General features: G+C 31.0%; 1 protein-coding gene and 1 pseudogene across 1 annotated transcript; both read right to left on the bottom strand.

Moving 5' to 3' along the window:
* Nucleotides 1-9: 9 nt before the first annotated feature.
* Nucleotides 10-4,092, bottom strand: LOC100801993 (wall-associated receptor kinase-like 8). The gene is made up of 4 exons (XM_006586796.2): nucleotides 3,686-4,092; nucleotides 2,882-3,563; nucleotides 2,183-2,236; nucleotides 10-1,375 (listed from the first exon to the last, which is right to left on the bottom strand). Exons 1-4 carry the CDS (start codon nucleotides 3,980-3,982, stop codon nucleotides 180-182), a joined length of 2,229 nt encoding a protein of 742 aa, XP_006586859.1. The 5' UTR covers nucleotides 3,983-4,092; the 3' UTR covers nucleotides 10-179.
* Nucleotides 4,093-8,857: 4,765 nt separating this feature from the next.
* Nucleotides 8,858-20,128, bottom strand: LOC100800922 (putative wall-associated receptor kinase-like 16; annotated as a pseudogene).
* Between the last annotated feature and the right edge of the window lie 1,103 nt (nucleotides 20,129-21,231).

Below are 21,231 nucleotides of genomic sequence, written 5' to 3'. Positions count from 1 at the left end.
AACAAGATAAAAGATGAAAACTCATCGGAGGATTATTTTAAGCTACCTCCTTGAATAGCTTACAAGGAACAAGGTTCTATCATACCATAATTATGCTTTTGAACGTTAAATTCGTCCATATGTTTTTATTTTTATTTTTAATTTTACACACAACAAAACAAGTTAAGAGAATTCAACAATTATTTGATAAGAATAGGCATAATCTCCAAGGTTGATGTTTTGCTGTCTGAAGTTTGCCCTGCAGTCGAAGTTGTAGAATACGCAGCCCAAAATTGGCTATCTTCATTTCCAGCAAGCTCAAGTTCTTCTTGTTGCTCTTGTGCATTACACTGGTTTTCCAGTTTTTGGATACTTTCCAATTCTAATGTGACTTCTTTCATAGTTGGTCGCTTTCTCCCATTCAACTGTAAGCATCTTCTTGCAAGATTGGCAACTACAATTATGTGTTCTTTCTCCACTTCCTGCATGACTCTTGCATCAACAATATCAAAAAAACGATTTTCCTCCATACAAAGAAGAAAATATGAAGCTAAACTTTGAAGTCCTTGTTCGTTCACTGAGGATATTGGTTTTTGTCCTGTTAAAAGTTCAACAAGAACCACTCCAAAGCTGTAGACATCACTCTTCTCTGTCAATTGACTTGTATGAAAATATTCAGGATCTAAGTATCCAAAAGTTCCTTGAACTGCAGTAGTGAGGTGAGTGGCTTCAATGGAAACCATTCTTGATGCCCCAAAGTCTGCTACTTTTGCCTTATACTTCTCATCCAATAATATATTTGTTGACTTCACATCTCTATGATAAATGGGTTGAGAAGCAGCTGAGTGCAAGTAAAATAGAGCTCCAGCCACTTCAGTGGCAATTCTCAAACGCATATCCCATGTCATTGGTAACTCATCATTTTGTCCATGTAAATATTCATAAAGGTTACCATTGGGAATGAATTCATAAACAAGCAAAGGGATTTCAGTCTCCAAACAACATCCCAACAACTTAACCACATTTCTGTGGTTAATTTGTGAAAGAATGACAAATTCGTTGATGAATTCTTCAACATTTCCGTTGACCTTAAATTTTTTCACTGCAACAATTTTTCCATCTACTAACATACCTTTGTAAACTGTACCTTGACCTCCTTTTCCAAGTATTCTGTTTATATTAAAGTGATCAGTGGCCTTCCCTAATTCCTTTAAGCTAAAGAGTTTAGTTTTGTCAACATTAACTTCACCAGTAGATAGTCTTTGTTCTAACAACAATCCTCCATTTTGTTTGAAGAACTTTTCTTTGCGTTTCTTTGCTATCTTTTTCCTTACAACTTTACGCAACCGCCACAAACCAAAGAGTAGAATGATGGTCCCGATGCTTGAAAAAACTCCTACGCATTTAAATCTTGTAGTAAGGGTTAAGTTGACACACAAATATATATTATATGAGATATCATATAACAGCAGGATATCTGATTGAGAGTGAAAAAATTAAATTTAAGTCATATAATTATATATCTGAGATTTTAATATATATATATATATATATATATATATATATATATATATATATATATATATATATATATATATATTTCGTTTTTTTTAATGAATATTCAATTCAGTCGATCATAAAGTTTCTCACATTCTTACAACATTATTAGTAAATAATTTCATTCTTGTGCATTAACGCGTGGCTCAAGTAATTAAGCACCGGTTACAACACCCATGTGGATACTTCAAATATTGGTCTCAGCTATTCCATTAATCAACCTAGTTTGCAACTCTAAATCCAACTCTTAGATAATTGATACGAGTGCCACTGTACACTCATATTTGCCATTTTATGTTTTTATTTTATGAAGGATCGATGCTAGGAATATATACTCTCTAATGTATATATTTGATCTTTATAGTTACACAAATTTAGACTTTTAATCTCTTTACTTAAAAACATCATTTGTTATGCAAGTCATTTTTATTCACTTAATTTTAGTCTTTATAGGAACTCAAATAGATTAAAATGTTGTGTAAGGATTAAAAAAGATTAAAAATAATATGTGTAGGACTAAAAAAATAATATTTTTAAGTATATTAATTCAAAAAAGTTTTTATAACAACAGGAATAAGATGCATAATTAAATCTAAAATGAATAATTGTTTCTAATCATAAAAAAGAAATATCATTTCATGCGTACCTATCATGGCCACCTTTCCATAACTTTTCGTCGGATCTATTATTATCTTGCGTCCTAGACGGTCAACCAAATCAAGTTAAAACATACTTATAACAGTTATATATGTAGTAGAAAATTCATTAAAAAAAACTAAAAGTAAGAACTGATAACAGTTAAAAAAAAATCAAGATTGATTCGATAGCTAGGTGTGATTCAATTAACAACATGCATTAAACTATCAGGTAGGATTTACCATTCTAATTATTATGATTAGTGTTATAAAATAAATTATAATTATAATTAAAAATAAAAGTATAAACTTTCTAACTATAATTCAATAAGAATTTTGGTAACTTCCTTAGTTTTTATAACTACTTTAAGGATCCTTTTTAAACTAGTTTGTTTTAATTATGTTTAAGCTATTTTTTATTTCCAATTCATTCTATTTAAGATGAATATAAGCAAATTCTAATTAATTTTATCATATATATATATATATATATAAAGAGAGAGAGAGAGAGTATCATTCATTTAATATGATTGACGACTTCTTCAAGTAAAAAAAGAATTCAAGACTTTTTGTATGTTTGAAATTAATTTCTTTTTTTGAAATAGTTTGATATTAAGTTTAAATAAAAGGTAATTTATTAATTGAGATTAACATGACTTAATAAAATTAATTAATTTTTTAATAAGTATGAAATTATTATTTTTACTCACCATCGAGACTTAATTTACAGCCTTCTTGTATGTAGGGGTTTCCCTCGAAGCCATCGCTGCAAGAACATCTCCAACCCGATTGTGGATATAGTGAAGATGTAACATTAGTGTAACTGCAGTTGTAGCTGCCATGGCCATATGCATCTGTACGGAATTCAGGGAAGGAATTGTTGGGCGTGTGAATCGGAATCTCCCATTCAAGCACCGCAGGAACATCTTTTTGTTTCTTTAGGTCTCCAAGAGTGGGAACCCAGTAACTGGAATTGTACTCATCGTACTCGTACTTGAAGTTACTATATTCTGCTCTAATCAGCAAGTAATTTGAACATTCTGCTTTGATATTACTTTTCACTTCCACGGTTTCAGTTGAGATGTTGTATGCTGAAAGATACGGCGGCAGTGAAGTCTCGCAGCAGTAGGAGCCACGACAACTCGAAATGTCGATGTCATTGCCTTTTTCGAGGTGCTCGTAACACACCGACATACAGGCTGTAAGTATCGTGTCGTTTGACAACATTATGGCGGCGTTTTGGCAACCTACGCCAACAAATGAGTTGTAATTCTGGGAATACACGAAAGGACTGCCTTCAAGATTTATGCCTGTAACAGTCTTGCCACAGCCAGGATGGAAAATCGGATTCTTGATCCCAACCGTACCGTATTGAATATCAATATACATTACCTAAAATTTAATGTTTAGTTAACAAAAAAAGAGGATAGAAGGAAAAGGTTGTAGGTATGATTGTACCTTTGTTAACAGAAATTAATAATTAATATTTATCGTTAAGTAAAAATCAACGTTACCTCCAAATTTATATACTTTAGGTGGGGTACGGGTTTCTGATGACCTTGAGAAGTATTGTTATTGTGTCTGCATTCTATTTCAAACTGGTTGCTTGCATAGCATTTGGGATCGTGCATTCCGAAAGGGAAAGGAATGGAAACATTTCCACATTTGCTATCACAACCTGGTGGTGATGCTATAGTCTTATTCTCGTACTGCGCAGATGTTATAGTCCCATTCTCATACTGTGCAGATGTTAATGGATACATGCACCATATCATCAAAATTATTATGATATAAACAAATTTCAGAACCATTTCTCTGGCTAGTTTTGAAGAGGGTACTGTGTTTAATTGGTTTCCGGGTTTGAGAACGGATATTTATGCTCCCGTTTTAGTAATTTCTAGCCATTTTTTTTTCTATTAAAACTCAAAAACTAGTACTGGTAGCTACGAAGACTTAAGTCAACCTGTCCCACGCGCACGTTTGAATAAGTCACCGTTGCTAGTAGTAGTTCGATAGTCTATTATCTATTAAACATATTTGAAAAGAATAGGCTAACAAAAATACGTTTCTGCCCTCATTATTTGTTTGACACGTGTCCCCCTTAGTTGACAAAGTTGGAATTTACTATTAATCGACGTACAAGACTGAAACGTGTAGCCAAATTTTTGACTCGGAAAGGATAAACGAAAGAAGTTGGGCCAATGAAATTTGTTTGGCAGTTTCCTACCTTAAGAGAGATGGGTGTGGACGTATGGTTTGGCCTTACAAGGAGTGATTGACTCAGCTATAATAAGGTGTCACCAATAGCATTCACAACTCACATGCCTACTACGTTTTTTAATTTCTTTTAAATGCAGGGATTAGTTTTTTTAGGGCTTGAATATATTTTTTTAAAATTTGATAATTATTTTTTAAATTTTTTTCAAAAATTAGTCACTCAAATTTTTGAAAAGTTATTTTTAGTATATAAAAGAATATATAAAAAAGTAGGCTACCAAAAACACCAATTTAAATATATAAAAGAATATAATTGGCTGAAACATTCTAATACCATGAGACCTTCTAATATTACCGGGTGAATTTCTTATTCAAAATTATAGACGAAATATAATAATAGATATAACAGTTTTATTATAGAATAAATTTTTTTATATAAAAGTTAATTCAAAAGTTTGATTTAAGTAAAAGTTTTTGTGTTATTAATTAATCATAAATATTTTTTCAGTATAACTTATTATAGAAATAATTAATTTCTCATATATAATAATTTTTAATTAAATAACAATATAGTTTATATTAATATTTTTATTAAAATATAATTGTAGAGGAAAAAATTATCAAATTTTATAAGTCATTTTCGTTCATCTTAAAAGAGTATGTAAATATAAAAAAAAATTATAGCTTGTTGGGTTTGCTGGGACATCATAATACCAGATGACCTTCTAATACCACTAGATAATATTCTTCTTATCCAAACCCATAGACCAAATATAATAATAGATACATCAGTTTTAGTAGTATAGAATAATTCAAAAGTTTGATGCCAGAAAAAGTTTTTCTATCATTACTTAATCATTAATATTTTTCAATTTAACTTATAAAATTATTATTATAAAAATTAATAAATTTATCATAAATGATAATTTTGTGAATGACCTTCTAATATCACATGTTTTATGTTCTTATCTTATCCAAACACAGAGACCAAATATAATAATAGATACATCAATTTTAGTAATATAAACAATTTTATATAAAAGTTAATTCAAAAGTTTGGTTTCTGTAAAAGTTTTTATATCATTACTTAATCATTAATTTTTTTCAGTTTAACTTATAAAATTATTATTATAAAAATTAATAAATTTATCATAAATGATAATTTTATGATTAAATAACAATATAATTTATAAACATTATTCATTTATTAAATTATAATTGTAGATGATTAAATTATCAAAGTTTATAAGTCATTTTTTATACTTCTTTAAATCAATAAATTGTTGGTATAATTATATGACTCTAAGATCCTATATTGTTTATAGGAGACACTTGAATGAAAAATAGAACAACAAGATAAATATATGGGGGACATGACATACTTACGTATGTGTAACAACAATCACCTGTTATGCGAAGGAAAGTAGAAATTGAGAGGATCCAACTCTTTTTATTTATCAAAATTTAGTTTAAAAAAGAAAAAAATACCTCCTTTCCTTACCATTTTCATATATTTTGGCATATTTTACTTTTAAATCTAATTACAATTTTAATATTAAAACAAAAAAATAATTTAACGAAGTAGAACGACCCGTATGTATACACGCATAACTGACTAGTTAGATTCAAAAATTAATGACTGATGGAGACGGGACGAAAAAAACAGAGACAATTACAATAGCACAATAAAACTATTGCACGAAATCTCCTGATGGTGCTGTACGTGAAGAAAAGATATTTTCTATATGCTGAATATTAGTCCTGGTATTTTTGGGTGTTCAATTTTACTTTTGCTTTCTGTTAGTGTTCATTATTCAAAGGATGAAGAATAGGGGATAGTGCAGAAAACAACTTTGAATTATCGTCTGTGATTGAAAAGTTTGTCTATGATGCAATTATTTGGATCTTGCAACATCCTTAGCCTCACTTTAGCTAATAACTTGTTCTGTTTTGTGTGTGTAGTGGATCTGGGTCAAAGTCAACATTTTAAATAGAAATGAACAATTGTACGCGTGCAACCAACCCTCAATAATTCAGTGAAAACACTCGACATTCGTATAAGTAATTTCTTAGCATTAGTGCCAATAGTAGTACGAAGACATGTCGGCATGTCCCCTCAAGTCATAAATGTTCAAATTTGAATAAGGACAACGTGAGTTGTATCCTTATAGTGCTATCATGTGATATTTATATTTGTGCGCATGTTAACTGTACATATGCCTGTTGAATAATATAAACTTATCTAGTCCATTAATTAAGTATTAGACTCATTAAATTTGTGTTACTATTTTAAAAGAAAATTTTAGAGAAGTGTAAATAAATAAAAGTAATATTTAATTTGAAAAAGTATATAGAATTAAGTAATTAGAAGAAATGTATAGAATTTTTTCTTGAAGTGTGTGAAATAATTTTTTATATATTTAAAACTCTTCCTTAAAGCATATAAAAGAAGGAGAGATTGTCATTGATAAAGAATTCAATGAAGCCAAAAGAAATCAAAACAAAAATATTTATTGAGTAATAAAAATTAATTTTCTTTCAAATATTTTTTCCTCTTCCATTTCTCTTATATACTTCTTATAACCTTAGGTTTGCTGAATGTTGTATCTAGTCATCAAAGTAAATTTGAGAGACTAAAAAAAGAATATTTTCCTTTTCAACATGTTTTCTTATTCTCAATCATTCACTTCATCTGGTGCCGAACATGATTAGAGGATGCTCTGTTTGTAGCTTGAAAAAATCTTGCTTAAATTTAATATTATGTTTGAAGAATTATTCAGTAAATTATGCCGAAGCATTCATGATTTGCCAAATGTAATGGCTACAAAAGCTGTTGAGCATTGGCAATTTGAACGTACCAGAAATTTTAAATTTAAACATTTTATTCGATAAACCTGTCAGGCATGGTTCTTTTGACATTTATTTGTTTAATAATATGGACTTTATGACCTATGAACTTTCCTTTTTTGGGTGCTTTTGATAAATAAATAAAAAGAAGTAATGTGTTAAAAAGATGCTAGAGGCAAAAGTACATCCAAGGGAGGATAAGAAATTATATAACAGCAAACCAAAGTGGCGTAGGAGAACAACTAAGCTGGTTGATCCATTTATTTATCTATTCTTAACATAGTCGAACGAAAATTCCCTTAAAACAATCTAGGAACTGCTTTTATTCGCTTTACTCTAAAGAAAACAATTTTCATTAGTTAAATTTGCATGTTAGAGTAATTTATTGGGGTACTAATCTCACAGCCTTTTTGTAAAGCAAATCCTAAAAATACAAGTGATCGATCAGGAACGATCCAAGTTACTAATTAACATATATTTCCTTTGAATTAACTTAAAAAGCTGTTGAACACCCTTGGTATATAATAGAAAGAGCCTGATATTCAAAAGTTCAGCTTAATTAATAATAGTTAAGCATCTTGATTAATTATTTTGATAGGATAATTATTTCCGGATCATTTTGTTGCATTTACTTGCCACAAGAAACTACTTTAGCTCAATCAATCATCATTTGCAGTTACTTCACAAAAGTACAAAACTAATTATGCATGCTGTCTTATATAAGTGATGATCTTGCCATGGAAAAATTTTCTTCCTGAACATCTAAAAATACATGGTTGTACTAAAGCATGTGTTTATCTTTTGCAGGGTGACGTTGATATCTTTTTTCCTACAGATCGACTTTTGGATCTTGGAAAAAATTTATCATTATTGTTCTGGGTAGCTAAAACTTCATGGTGACCATTCATCGAAAAAAGGAAAGAAAAGGATAACAATTACGGTGTGTTCTATCGTTTCTATTTATCTGATGAGACACTATCAAATGTGCTTTGCTTCAAATTCTTGGCAACTTAATGGTTTATATTTGATGTAGCTAGAAACATCATCTTTCATGGAGGAGTTTGGTTTGCCCACAAAAACAAGAACCAAGGATGGATACAACCCACTCTTGGATGACTTCAAGAATACCAAATTTTATCTTAGCGTCCCTACACACAATATTAAGTAGATAGTCATGCTCAATACAAGTACTTGTGCTCCCAAGGACGGACATGGGTGTTTTATTAATATTATACATGTTACGTGTATACCATTATTTCATGGTCTATGATCATAAATGAATTTCAAAAATATAAAATGGTCATATATTGTCGATGGGAAATTTTGCCTTGGACATGTAGCCTCCTCTCTGAAACCCCAGAAATGGTTTGATTTAATTGTAAGATAGGCATTTTACGTAGGTTTTAGAATAATAAGAGTTGTAAAGATCTTAATTTTTGTTGTGTCGTATTTGTTAGTACTTTGTAGTATACACTGCAAGTTATCTCTATCAAATAATAAGCTTCGGAGTGTTGAGATAAATATGCCAAGGAGAGTGAGTGGGATGTGGTAATAAGATTTCAAAGAGTCTTGACTTCATTTTTTTATGTTTTAAGCAAATGAATACTCTTTGGAAAATTCTGAGTCTATTTTCATACGAAACAAGATAAAAGATGAAAACTCATCGGAGGATTATTTAAGTCATGATAAAAAGATTGGCTATTTTTCATAGTTTTAAGCTACCTCCTTGAATAGCTTACAAGGAACAAGGTTCTATCATACCATAATTATGCTTTTGAACGTTACATTCTTCCATGTGTCTAACCAAAATGGTTTTTTTTTTTTTTATTATTAATTTTTCACACAACAAAAGTTAAGAGAATTCAACAATTATTTGATAAGAATAGGCATAATCTCCAAGGTTGATGTTTTGCTGTCTGAAGTTTGCCCTGCAGTCGAAGTTGTAGAATACGCAGCCCAAAATTGGCTATCTTCATTTCCAGCAAGCTCAAGTTCTTCTTGGTGCTCTTGTGCATTACACTGTTTTCCCAGTTTTTGGATTCTTTCCAATTCTAATGAGACTTCTTTCATAGTTGGTCGCTTTCTACCATTCAACTGTAAGCATCTTCTTACAAGATTGGCAACTACAATGATGTGTTCTTTCTCCCCTTCCTGCATGACTCTTGCATCAACAATATCAAACAAACGATTTTCCTCCATACAAAGAAGAAAATACGAAGCTAAACTTTGAAGTCCTTGTTCTTTCACTGAGGATATTGGTTTTTGTCCTGTTAAAAGTTCAACAAGAACCACTCCAAAGCTGTAGACATCACTCTTCTCTGTGAATTGACTCGTCTGAAAATATTCAGGATCTAAGTATCCAAAGTTCCTTGAACTGCTGTAGTGAGGTGAGTGGCTTCAATGGATACCATTCTTGATGCACCAAAGTCTGCTACTTTTGCCTTATACTTCTCATCCAATAATATATTTGTTGACTTCACATCTCTATGATAAATGGGTTGAGAAGCAGCTGAGTGCAAGTAAAATAGAGCTCCAGCAACTTCAGTGGCAATTCTCAAACGCATTTCCCAAGCATTTGGTAACTCATCATTTTGTCCAAGTAAATATTCATAAAGGTTACCATTGGGAATGAATTCATAAACAAGCAATGGGATTTCAGTCTCCAAACAACATCCTAACAACTTAACCACATTTCTGTGGTTAATTTGTGAAAGAATGACAAATTCGTTGATGAATTCTTCAACATTTCCGTTGACCTTAAATTTTTTCACTGCAACAATTTTTCCATCTACTAACATACCTTTGTAAACTGTACCTTGACCTCCTTTTCCAAGTATTCTATTTATATTAAAGTGATCAGTGGCCTTTCCTAATTCCTTTAAGCTAAAGAGTTTAGTTTTGTCAACATTATCTTCACCAGTAGATAGTCTTTGTTCTAACAACAATCCTCCATTTTGTTTGAAGAACTTTTCTTTGCGTTTCTTTGCTATCTTTTTCCTTACAACTTTACGCAACCACCACAAACCAAAGAGTAGAATGATGGTCCCGAGGCTTGAAAAAACTCCTACGCATTTAAATTTTGTAGCTAGGGTTAAATTGATAAGCAAATATATATTTTAGGACATGATAGAGGAAAATATGTTATATGAAAGAGAAAAATTAAATATATATCATATAATTATATATAATGGGTTGAGATTTAATATATTTGTATTATTTTTTTTATGAATCTTCAATTCAATCGATCATAAAGTTTTTCACATTCTTGCAACAATATTAAGCTCCGGTTACAAGTTACAACACCCATGTGGGTACTTCAAATATTGGTGTGAGCTATTCCATTAATCAATCTAATTTCCAAATCTAAATCCTGCACTTAGTTAATTGATATGAGTGCCCCTGTACACTCATATTTTTCATTTTATGTTTTTTTATTCATAATATCAAGTTCTAATGAAATTAAATCAGAAAAAAAATTATTATTTAATTGAGATTATGAAAATTAAATGTGTATTAATTAATTTTTTTAGTTAGTGTGAATCAATTTTTTTTTCTTATATTTGAGATTCGAGAAACTTCCAAATTTTTAACAAATCGATGGTTCAGGTTTCATTTCCTTGAAACCAATTTGTTCTTTGTAAACAAATAAAAACAATTTGTTCTTCACGAAGTCCTTCTTATAAGTTTAAAAGTCTCCCATTCAATTCAAATAACAATTTTTCTGTTCAGTCATTTCATGTATTTCAATATTATGATGCGGGGAGGCTGTTTTTTCCATCCAGCTACGTACTAATGATCGAAATCTCTAATTTCTAACTACAGTCATAACTACAAGAAATGGCATGGATCCACTTAATGAATAACAAGTCTAAAGCTTCAAAACTATTAAAACCATTTGCATTGAAAATGGAAGGGATTCACTTAGTGAGAATGGAGCCTCGATAAGTGAGAGGGGCCTAAAAGCTAGGGCATGTCCTTGGAAGGGATCTCCTGATCCATTACAAGAAAAATGCCTTATACATACAAACACCTCTATCTACAGACATGAATTAGTGTAGATAAAATCTAAAAATATTTTATTACCTACCATTATTCAATGTAGGTTAAATTCAAAGACTTATACTTACATTTTTTAGTATAAGTAAATCTTGGTAAATAAAAAATAAAAAATACCTACAACTATGTGATGTAGGTAAAACCTTATAAAAACTTATACCTACAGCCACTACTACAAAATTATCCTGAAATAATGAATCTAATCTAATGCTAATTAAAAGTTGTGCACCATGGTCTATGCTGACATCTATTTTAAAATAAATTAACAATATTATAATTTTAAAATATTTTATTAAAACTATAACCTGACTGAAGCTCAGCTCCAATTTAGGGTTTAGAAGCAAAACAATTATTAGATTATTATTTCGTTTTCGTGGTATCCCCTTCTTTTTCCCAGCAATTTGTTCGATTTCTTGGAGATTTTTGTTCTCCGATTTAGGGTTTTTAGACCTTGACGATCTTCGCGGCCTTCACGACAGGGTTTTCTCTCGCTATGGCCTTTCTCCCAACAACCTTGTAGTCGTAGGAGCAATCATGGCAGTCGGAGTAGCGGTGCTCGGTGCAGAAGAGCGCAAAAGAGGTCGCCACAGCAGCACCGAAATCCAGTGAGCCCCACGCGCCGCCGACAAAATTAGGTTCGATTCCCTAACCCTCCACAAATCCCTTTCTTCTCTTTGCAGTTTCTCCATGGAGAGCTCTGTAGGGGATTTCAGAGCCCCCAAGTCATGGGAGGTCGCTGATTCAAATGAGTCCATGAATCGCTTGAACCTCATGCTCTCTTTCAACAACGATTCTAAGCAACCTCACCAATGTGTCGTGGATGATGACGATGCTATGCCGCCTCCTATTCTGCCTCCTTTGTCCAGTGGCGATGAGGTTTTCGATGATGTCATCAATCAGGTTGATCAATTCCTTCATGAAGCTATTCAGAAATTACACCCCAGCAGATGAGATTGATGTTGCAAAAGAGAATATAATTTAGATCTGAAGTGAAATTATCATGTTAACTCACTAATTAAACTACTATTGTTTGTATTTGGTGTAATCTTCAGGAGTTTTGCGTGTAAGATGATCCAAACTTTGGTTTAGTTGATGAGAACTCTGGAGAAAATTCCAGAAGAGGTAAAGAAATTCAAATGCTCTGAATGATAATTTCATAATATTCTCTCTTTACAAACTAGTGGACTGGGGAAAGAAGTTTTTGAAAATGAAGGAAGTTAGTGGTATTAGAATAATACCGAATGGAGAAATAGCATTGAGGAAAATGTCGATGATAATCAGCTCAATAATACAGCAAATGAGTGAAAAATTGGTTGGGAGGACCTTCTGATCATGAAAGTGCTCCAGTTGGTAGAATTCATGGATTTTATTTTCTTGAAGATGACAACGTGTACAGTGTTGAACTCAGGGAACTTCTTAATAGGTATGTAAATACAAGTGAAGAGTTACTGCAATTATCTTTCTAATATGAAAGTTATAATCTAGAGTAAATCTTTTTGTTCATCTTGCAGGAGAAGTGTCTCTAACCTCCTTCGTAGCAGCTTTCGTGAGAGTCTTGATCAGTTGATACAGTCATATGTTGAAAGGCAAGGTCATGCTAGCATTAACTGGGAATTGCAAGAAACAACTCTTTCTTCTGCCTCAGTAGAGCAGGACCTTGAGCAGCATAGTAGGGATCAAATTGTAGGTCAGGAGGAGGTTACTGTTAGTCCACTTAACCTGCCCTCTTTACCTATACCACCTCCTCTGCCTATTTGGGACCACCACCACCATCGTGACAACTGGTCACAGAGTAACTCCTCGTGATGCCAACTATACTGGACTTGGTTCTCGATTTTGTATCTTGAGACCAGAATTAATTACTGCCTATTGCCAAGTAAATACACTATGATTTTAAGAGTATTTGGGTTTTGTTTGTATTTTCAATTTTCAACAGCTGGCTCTTTGTGGGAATAAGCCCAAGCAGCAGAGGCATTGAAATCTAAGGAGAAGAATTTTCAAGAGGCAGACAATTTGGCCACTGAATCCTGAAATGGGTAGTACTTTTCAATGCTGAAAAAATGTTTCTTTGCCATAGGAAAGCTTATCCAAATGGGCAGTATCTTTAGTTGATGTTTTATGCATTTACCTACAATTGAAGATGATAGGTACATATTAAAGACTTTTACCTACAATTAGGAGATGTAAGTAGAAGTTAATGATTTTTACCTACACACTATACATAGTAGGTAAAATCTATAGTGACAGACAATTAGCCGTCATTATAAGTCCCTCAAAGTTGACGGAAGAATTGTCCGTAGGACAAAGTCTATCATACATTTACCTACGGATTTTTTATTTATAATGACAGTTTTTGACTGTAGGTATAAGTTATTTTTCTTGTAGTGTGAGCAAGGGTGGGCCTTGCTTAACAAAAATTAGATAGTGAGCATGGGTGAACCCCTAGATTGGATTCGTCGAGGCTTTTTCTTGTTGAGCAAAAGTAGGAACAAAGTAAAAAATTGATGAGCGAGAGTGAGAATAGAGGATAAAATTCGTTGATTGAGACTCAATTTCATTAATTGACCAAAATTAAAGGGAGAATTGTTTTAGAAATATTGTATTGAATCACTAAGCAAGATTTAGTTTCGTTAAACAAGCATAGTTAATGTAGCTGAATGAGACCTACTAGCATAGAGCCATATGTTTGACTATGCGTCTTGAGGATGTCAGTATCATCATTGATATGTGCTTATGTAGATTAAACCTCTTGTTGATAGCATGATGACATGAAATGCTTAATATTACTTAACTTGTGACATGAAGCTATGAGATCTGAAATGTGACTGATTATTATTGTACCAAAGAGACATGTATAATTATGTCTCTTGAAGATGTATATGTCAGTGATATCTGCTTAAGTAGATTACATCTAACATATGATTGTTATGAAATGAAATGCTTAATATTCCTGTTGGACTTAAATATAAGTAAATTTAACTACCAGATACATGGATTAAGAAATTTAATTAATAACATTTAATTTAAAAAATATTCTTAAAATATCCTTCATAATAGTGCTTGTATAATAAGAATAAATTATTCACAAAAAATAAAATTTTATTAAATGAAAAACATAATAAAAATATTAATTATTATTAAATAAGATAAAAGTTAGTTAGTATTTATTTATATTTAGGTTCAAAATTATTTTTTTGTTGCTTATATTTTAGTTCGGAAGAAGTATTATTTAACATGTGACATCATGCTATGAGATATGTAATTTATTTTTTAAAAATCCAATTAAATGAATTAGATTTGAAAATCCATATCCATTTAATTGAATAAAAATAGAATTGGAATTTTTTAAACTTGTTTAAAATCAATTTTAAAATTGGTTTATATAGTTCGAAACCAATTTTATTTTAAATTTAGTTTTAAACCATAAAATAGTTTACAAATGACCTTAGTTGGGCTTGTTTCTAGTCGACTTTGATTATGACTATTTTTTGTTGACCATGGCCAAAGGTTATTTTCCTCTAACATTGATTGGAAATTTTTTTGGTCAACCTCGATCAAGACTATTTAGTTGACATTGGTTGGACAATTTTTGGTTTATCTCAATTAGGGTACTTTTGATCGACCTTAACAAATGAAGTTTTTGGGTGATCTTGATTGTGGATGTTCTTAGTTGTTCCCAACTGAGACAATTTATTGTCAACCTCAACTAGGATTATTTTTTACCTACCTCTAGTTTGGCCATTTTTGGTTGACCTTGAAGAAGGTTATCTTTTATCAATCCCAACTAGGTTATTTTTGGTAGACCTTGACAACCTCGACTGAGGTTACTTAGGGATGACCTTAACCATGAATATTTTTACAGAGATGCTATATCATTTGAAGAACGCATGCAGTGGACATGAGTTTTGGATTTAAAAATTCAAATTAAACAAACATCCAATCTATATTAAAATTAATTGGATTGGATTTAAAATCTAAAATACTGTATTGGGATATAAAACCAATCCATTAAAATGGATTTAAAATGGTTTGAATTAGGTTTGTTATGGATTGGTTTTATATAATTTTTTTTATAAACCTATCGGTAAGAGATGAGAATGAGTTCTTGTGATATCTTGTTCGAAAAGGACCTAGCCCATGAAGGATAAGAATGAGACTCACTCATTTTGTAAAGAGAAGTCCAAATAAACACTTGCCTACATGGTATGTATGAGACATGCATAATCATAATTGAGTTATTGTGTGGAAAAGATAGTAGATATGAATTAGACAATGAAGATTCACAATGGGTTTAACTTGACCTTGGGGGTGGTCATAGCTAGTGTGAAAACCCCAATGATTGATCATGATGACTCCATGGTGTTGGGTTGTACTTCAAAAGCTAGGTAACCTTGACTAGTCACAAGATGAAACAGGTAGCGTGAGGGTTCTAGGCATTGATACTAATAATGATATACTTCTTTTGGGTAGCATTTGATCTTAGGATAGCTATTTTCTTGAGTTTAGAAATTTGTATCACATGTGCATGAGGTAGAAATGAAGGAGCATACCATACACATGTGTTTTGTTACAGTGTAGTATGTTGACTTGTATTGTACCTATGTGAAGCTTGAGTGCCCGATTCCATCATGATTGTTGTTATGTTATATTAATTATGATCAGGACTATCTATGTGACTTGTAATGTGAATTGATAAGATATCAGGTCTAAAGGGTATGGGAAGGTTATATCTAGAATAATGTTATGTGAGTCCCAGCTGTGGGGAAGTATAGATGAAAGGCTGTTTCCACTCAATGTGATAGGAGAGGAAGATTCTAGTGATAGGAATAAAATTATGTTACTTAAGATAAATGTTAGTAATATCCTTAAGTATTAGTCACTGTAAACTTGACCTTGTAAAGTCTAAGTAAGGAATTAATGTTGAGTTAGTTGAATAAAGTTGTGGAAGGAAAATATTAATAATGAGAACAAAACCATAATGTAATGATGAGAGTAAACTAGCGTAATAGTTGTGAGAATAAGAAATTAGTAGGAATTATTAATAGTTGAAAGATGTAGATTCAACTATAAGTTTGAAAGATTCATTATAGACCCAATGAGGACAAGGCCATCAGAAATAAGTGATCATGAAAAGAGTGTATGGATAGAAGAGTTATGACTTATTCATTTAAATTTCTCTTTTTTCAAGAAATAAGTGTAAGTTCTCGTAGATGAAGGCTTGGAGTCACATGCAAGGAGAACATAACTAGCTTTAATTTATATTTTTGTATTTTCCATTTATGTTCTGTACGATGCCTTTGGGTGACAGATAATTAACATTAAATATGTTGATCGTATTTTGAGTTTTGTTGTTATATATACTTGCTTATATTATGAGTCGCTTTCGCATGATGTTGTTTTTGTTTAGAAATCTAAGTGTACGTAGTTCCAGTAATATATACCATCTACGATGTTACAACTTTAGTTTTTAATGTCTCCATTTGGGTGCTGGTCACAAACTTAAAATTTTCCTTATTTTGCTCCCCGTTAAATTGATAAGGAGGATATAAAATGTTCTTATTAGACCACTTTGGAGGTATATATATAATATGCAATGGCGTATCCAATTAAGATAATCTCTAACTTAGTGGGAGAAAATTATTTGAAAAATAATAATTTGTTTTGAGGCGAAAAAAAGATTATTAGTAATTATTATCAGTAATATAAAAATAAAGACATACATACTGAAATTAAGTGTAATGAGCTAAAGAAAAATGAATTGTCTAACTGAGTCAAGCCTAAGAGTACGTACCTAATGAGTTAAAAAAGAAATGAAAAATAATAAAAATTATCAATTAAAGCAAAAATTTGTTAACTAAAAAATTAAAAACAGCGGGTTCAAATTAAACAAAAAATGGAAAAAAAAATAACATCAATGAATATATTGGTATGCCACTAACTTTTTGAGCACGAGTAGTTCTTTTAGAATTCTACGGAAAGGAAAATTATGCAAAACGGATAAGCATGTTGAAGAATTGTTGTGTTATTTTGGAATTATTATATTATTGACTTGCAATTTTGAATATTCTTTACTGAACAAGAGTATTTTTAAAACTTATTTTTTTTTCTTTTTTAAGTTATGAGACTTTTCTGCAATGAGCGTTTAATTTTTTTATTTGTAATTTTTATTCATTAAATAAAATTTTTTAAACAGAGTTTATATTTTATTTTTAAATTGTTATACTAAATAAATTAAAAATTACCTATTTAGATAAACTCAAATTTAAAATTAATTAGTATAATCTTAATGAATTCTAATTTGAGTTTAACATTTCAATTTATATCAATAAAAATGATCTGTCTCGATTTTTATAATTTATTTTGATAATTTCTTTCTTAATTTTTAAAATACTATTTATCTCATTTTTATCTATTTCGAATAATAATATATTCATTATTAATATTGAAAATATTTACCGTTCTCTTTAGTTTATTTTTATTTATAATATTATGAAACTTTGAGGACTAATAATAAAATTTCACAAAAATATAAAATTATAAAAATATATTTTCCCTAAATAAAATATATAAAAACATAATTATTTATTTGGTTTTATAATTACACAACTTTATACTTTTAATCTCTTCATTTAAAAACATCATTTGTTATGTATGTTATTTTTTATTCTGTTTTAGTCCTTGCTATAAGGATTTAAAGAGATTAAAATGGCGTGTAAGGATTTAAAATGATTAAAAATAATATGTGTACGGGCTAAAAAATAATATTTTTAAGTATATTAATTTAATTTTTTTTATAACAATATATAGGAAATAGATGCGTAATTAAAACAAATGAATAATTGTTTCTAATCATAAGAGAAATATCATTTCATGCGTATACCTATTATGGCCCACTTCCCATGACTTTTGATGTCTGGCGGCGGCGGGCCTGAAGGGTCAACCAAATCAAGTTAAAACATACTTATAACAGTACATAGACTAGAAAATTGATTGAAAAAAATAATAAAAGTAACAACTGATAACAGTTACAAAAAATCAAGATTGATTCCGTAGCCAGGTGTGATTCAATTAACAACATGCATTAAACCGTTAGGGAGGATGCACCCTAAACACCAAAGACCTTGGGTGTTAATGTGTTATAAAATAAATTATAATTATAATAAAAAATAAAAGTATAAACTTTTTAACTGTAATTCGATATAAATTTTGGTAACTTCCTCAGTTTTTATAACTACTTTAAGAATATTTTAAAACTGATTTGTTTTAATTAAGTTTAAGATAATTTTTTATATTTCCAATCATTTCTATTTAAGATGAATATAAGCAAATTCTTATTAATTTTATCTTATTATATATGATGAGAGTATCATTAATTTAATATGATATATTGAAGACTTTTCAAGTACAAAAAAGGATTAAAGAAATTTTGTATGTTCGATATTAATTTCATTTTTTTTTTTGAAATGGTTTGATATTAAGTTTAAATAAAAGATAATTTAGAGAGAAAAAATTAATTGAGATTAACATAATTTAATAAAATTAATTAATTTTTTAATAAATATGAAATTATTATTTTTACTAACCTTCGAGACTTGGGAGAGTATTGTTGTTGCAGGAGTGTTTTAATTGAGAAGAATCAATATAAATTACAGGATATCAAGAAAGAGCAGATAATAATATAATATAATAAACGAGTAAGATGTCATTATATGTATATAAGTGAAAATGATTTATCGTGTTGGATTCAAATATAAGTAAAATAATATGTTAAGGGGTCACACCTTTGCAGCTTCCCCGGATGTAGGGACTGCCCTTGAAGTCGTCGTCGTCGTCATACCTGCACCGACAAAGTTTACCAGAATAGTAGTCTGGATGTTGTTTAAGAGAAGTGTTGTAGCAGATAGCAACAGCAGGGTCAATAAGGAAGGAAATGTTAGAGTAAAAAGTGTCAAATGGAATCTCCCATTCAAGCACTGCAGGAACTTCATTTAAATGCTTTACGTCCTTAATCGTCAGATTCCAGTAACCCAACCTAACTGCTATAATCAGCCCGTAAGCACACTCTTGCCCATCAAAACTCACGTTATATTCTGAAAGATGCCGCGGAAGTGACGTCTGGCAGCATTTTCTGTCATAAGTATAACATGTTATGATATGAGTTAAATGATAATGAGAATAAAATAAAATAAAAATTACCTGCCACGACAATTAGCAACTTTGATGAGGTCATCGCCATTGCACATGGAAGCACAAGCTCTAACTTCCTCTCCGTTTGACCAGAAGGAAGCAGTGTTTCCGCAACCTACGGCCAGGAATGTGTTGTAACGCGCGGAATACACAAAAGGACTTCCTCCTTTCAGATTTATTCCTCCTGTCTTGTCCCTTTCACAGTTCTTCCCACTCTGATAAATAGGGTTCATGATGATCAAAGCCTCATTCCAGAGATCAATGAATTTTACCTCCAAATCTATGTATTTGAGGTAAGGTTTCTGTTCACCTGATGAATTAGTAGTAGTATTATTGTTTCTGCAATCTATTTCAAACCACGAGCTTGCATAGCAATTTTCCCTGCCCATTCCGAAAGGGAAAGGAATGAAAACATTTCCACATTTCCTATCACAACCTGGTCGTGCTATAGTCATATTCTCGTACTGCGAGGATGTTATAGTCTCATCGAGATACTGTGCAGATGTTAATGGATACATGCACCATATCATCAAAATTACTATGATATAAGCAAATTTCAGAACCATTTCTCTGGCTAGCTAATTTTGAAGAGGGTACTGTGTTTAATTGGTTTCCGGGTTTGAGAACGGATATTTATGCTCCCGTCTTAGTAATTTCTAGCCATTTTTTTCTATTAAAACTCAAAAACTAGTACTGGTAGCTACGAAGACTTAAGTCACCTTGTCCCACGCGCACGTTTGAATAACTCACCGTTGCTAGCAGTAGTTCGATAGTTAGATACAAAAATTAATGACTGATGTAGACGGAACGACAAAAAACAAAGGCAATTACAATGCTACAATAAAACTATATACTGAAAGAGATCTCCTCATCATGGTCCTGTGCTTGAACAAAAGATATTTTCTATATGCTGAATATTATTACCGGTGCTTTCTGTTAGTGTTCATGTTGATAGTTGGTTAGATGATAGTTAATAATTTTAGAGAATTGTTTTAGAAAGAAAGTTATGCCATTGATTTCTTGGATAATCAATTACAACCTACCAATTGCCTATTTATAGGCTCAAGTCACCAACCTTTCAATGGTGGTAAATATTTTTACATTACTTTAAGTCTTTCTGAAGTTTTCATGATAGATTAGTATCATGATAGTTATAGATTCTTATATCTTATACATACACTTATAGTTCTAGATTGTTCTATCTTATTCATACACATTATAGTTTTAGATTGTTCTACCATATTCATACACACTATAGTTCTAGGATATTCTACCATTTTCATAAATATTATATTTAAGAATATTCTAGAAATTTGTAGCAATTTCAACACTTCTCCTTGATGCAAATTTCTGTGACTCTGAGCATAGCTCGTAATTCTTCAAATCTTGGTCTCGGCAATGCCTTCGTGAATATGTCTGCAATTTGATCTTCTGTTCTGCAGTAGTCGAGTTTGATCTCTTTAGTTGCTTCAGCTTATCTAATAAAATGATACTTGATTGTTATGTGTTTTGTTCTGCTGTGATGAACTGGATTCTTCGCCATTGCAATTGTTGATTTGTTGTCGCAGTTGATTTTAGTAGGCTCATCTTGTTTTTCTCCCATGTCTTCAAGTATCCTACGAAGCCATATAGTTTGACTCGTTGCTTTAGTAGCTGCCACGTACTCTGCTTTTGCTGTTGATTGTGCTACTGTAGCTTGCTTCTTCGACGCCCAAGAGAACATTCCCGATCCTACTGAGAAAGCATAGCCAGA

Source organism: Glycine max, chromosome 9, assembly GCF_000004515.6.
Source record: "Glycine max cultivar Williams 82 chromosome 9, Glycine_max_v4.0, whole genome shotgun sequence".
Taxonomy (NCBI): Eukaryota; Viridiplantae; Streptophyta; class Magnoliopsida; order Fabales; family Fabaceae; genus Glycine; species Glycine max.
The sequence above is the reverse complement of the archived record's forward strand: the minus strand, read 5'-3'. Positions and strand labels throughout refer to the sequence as shown.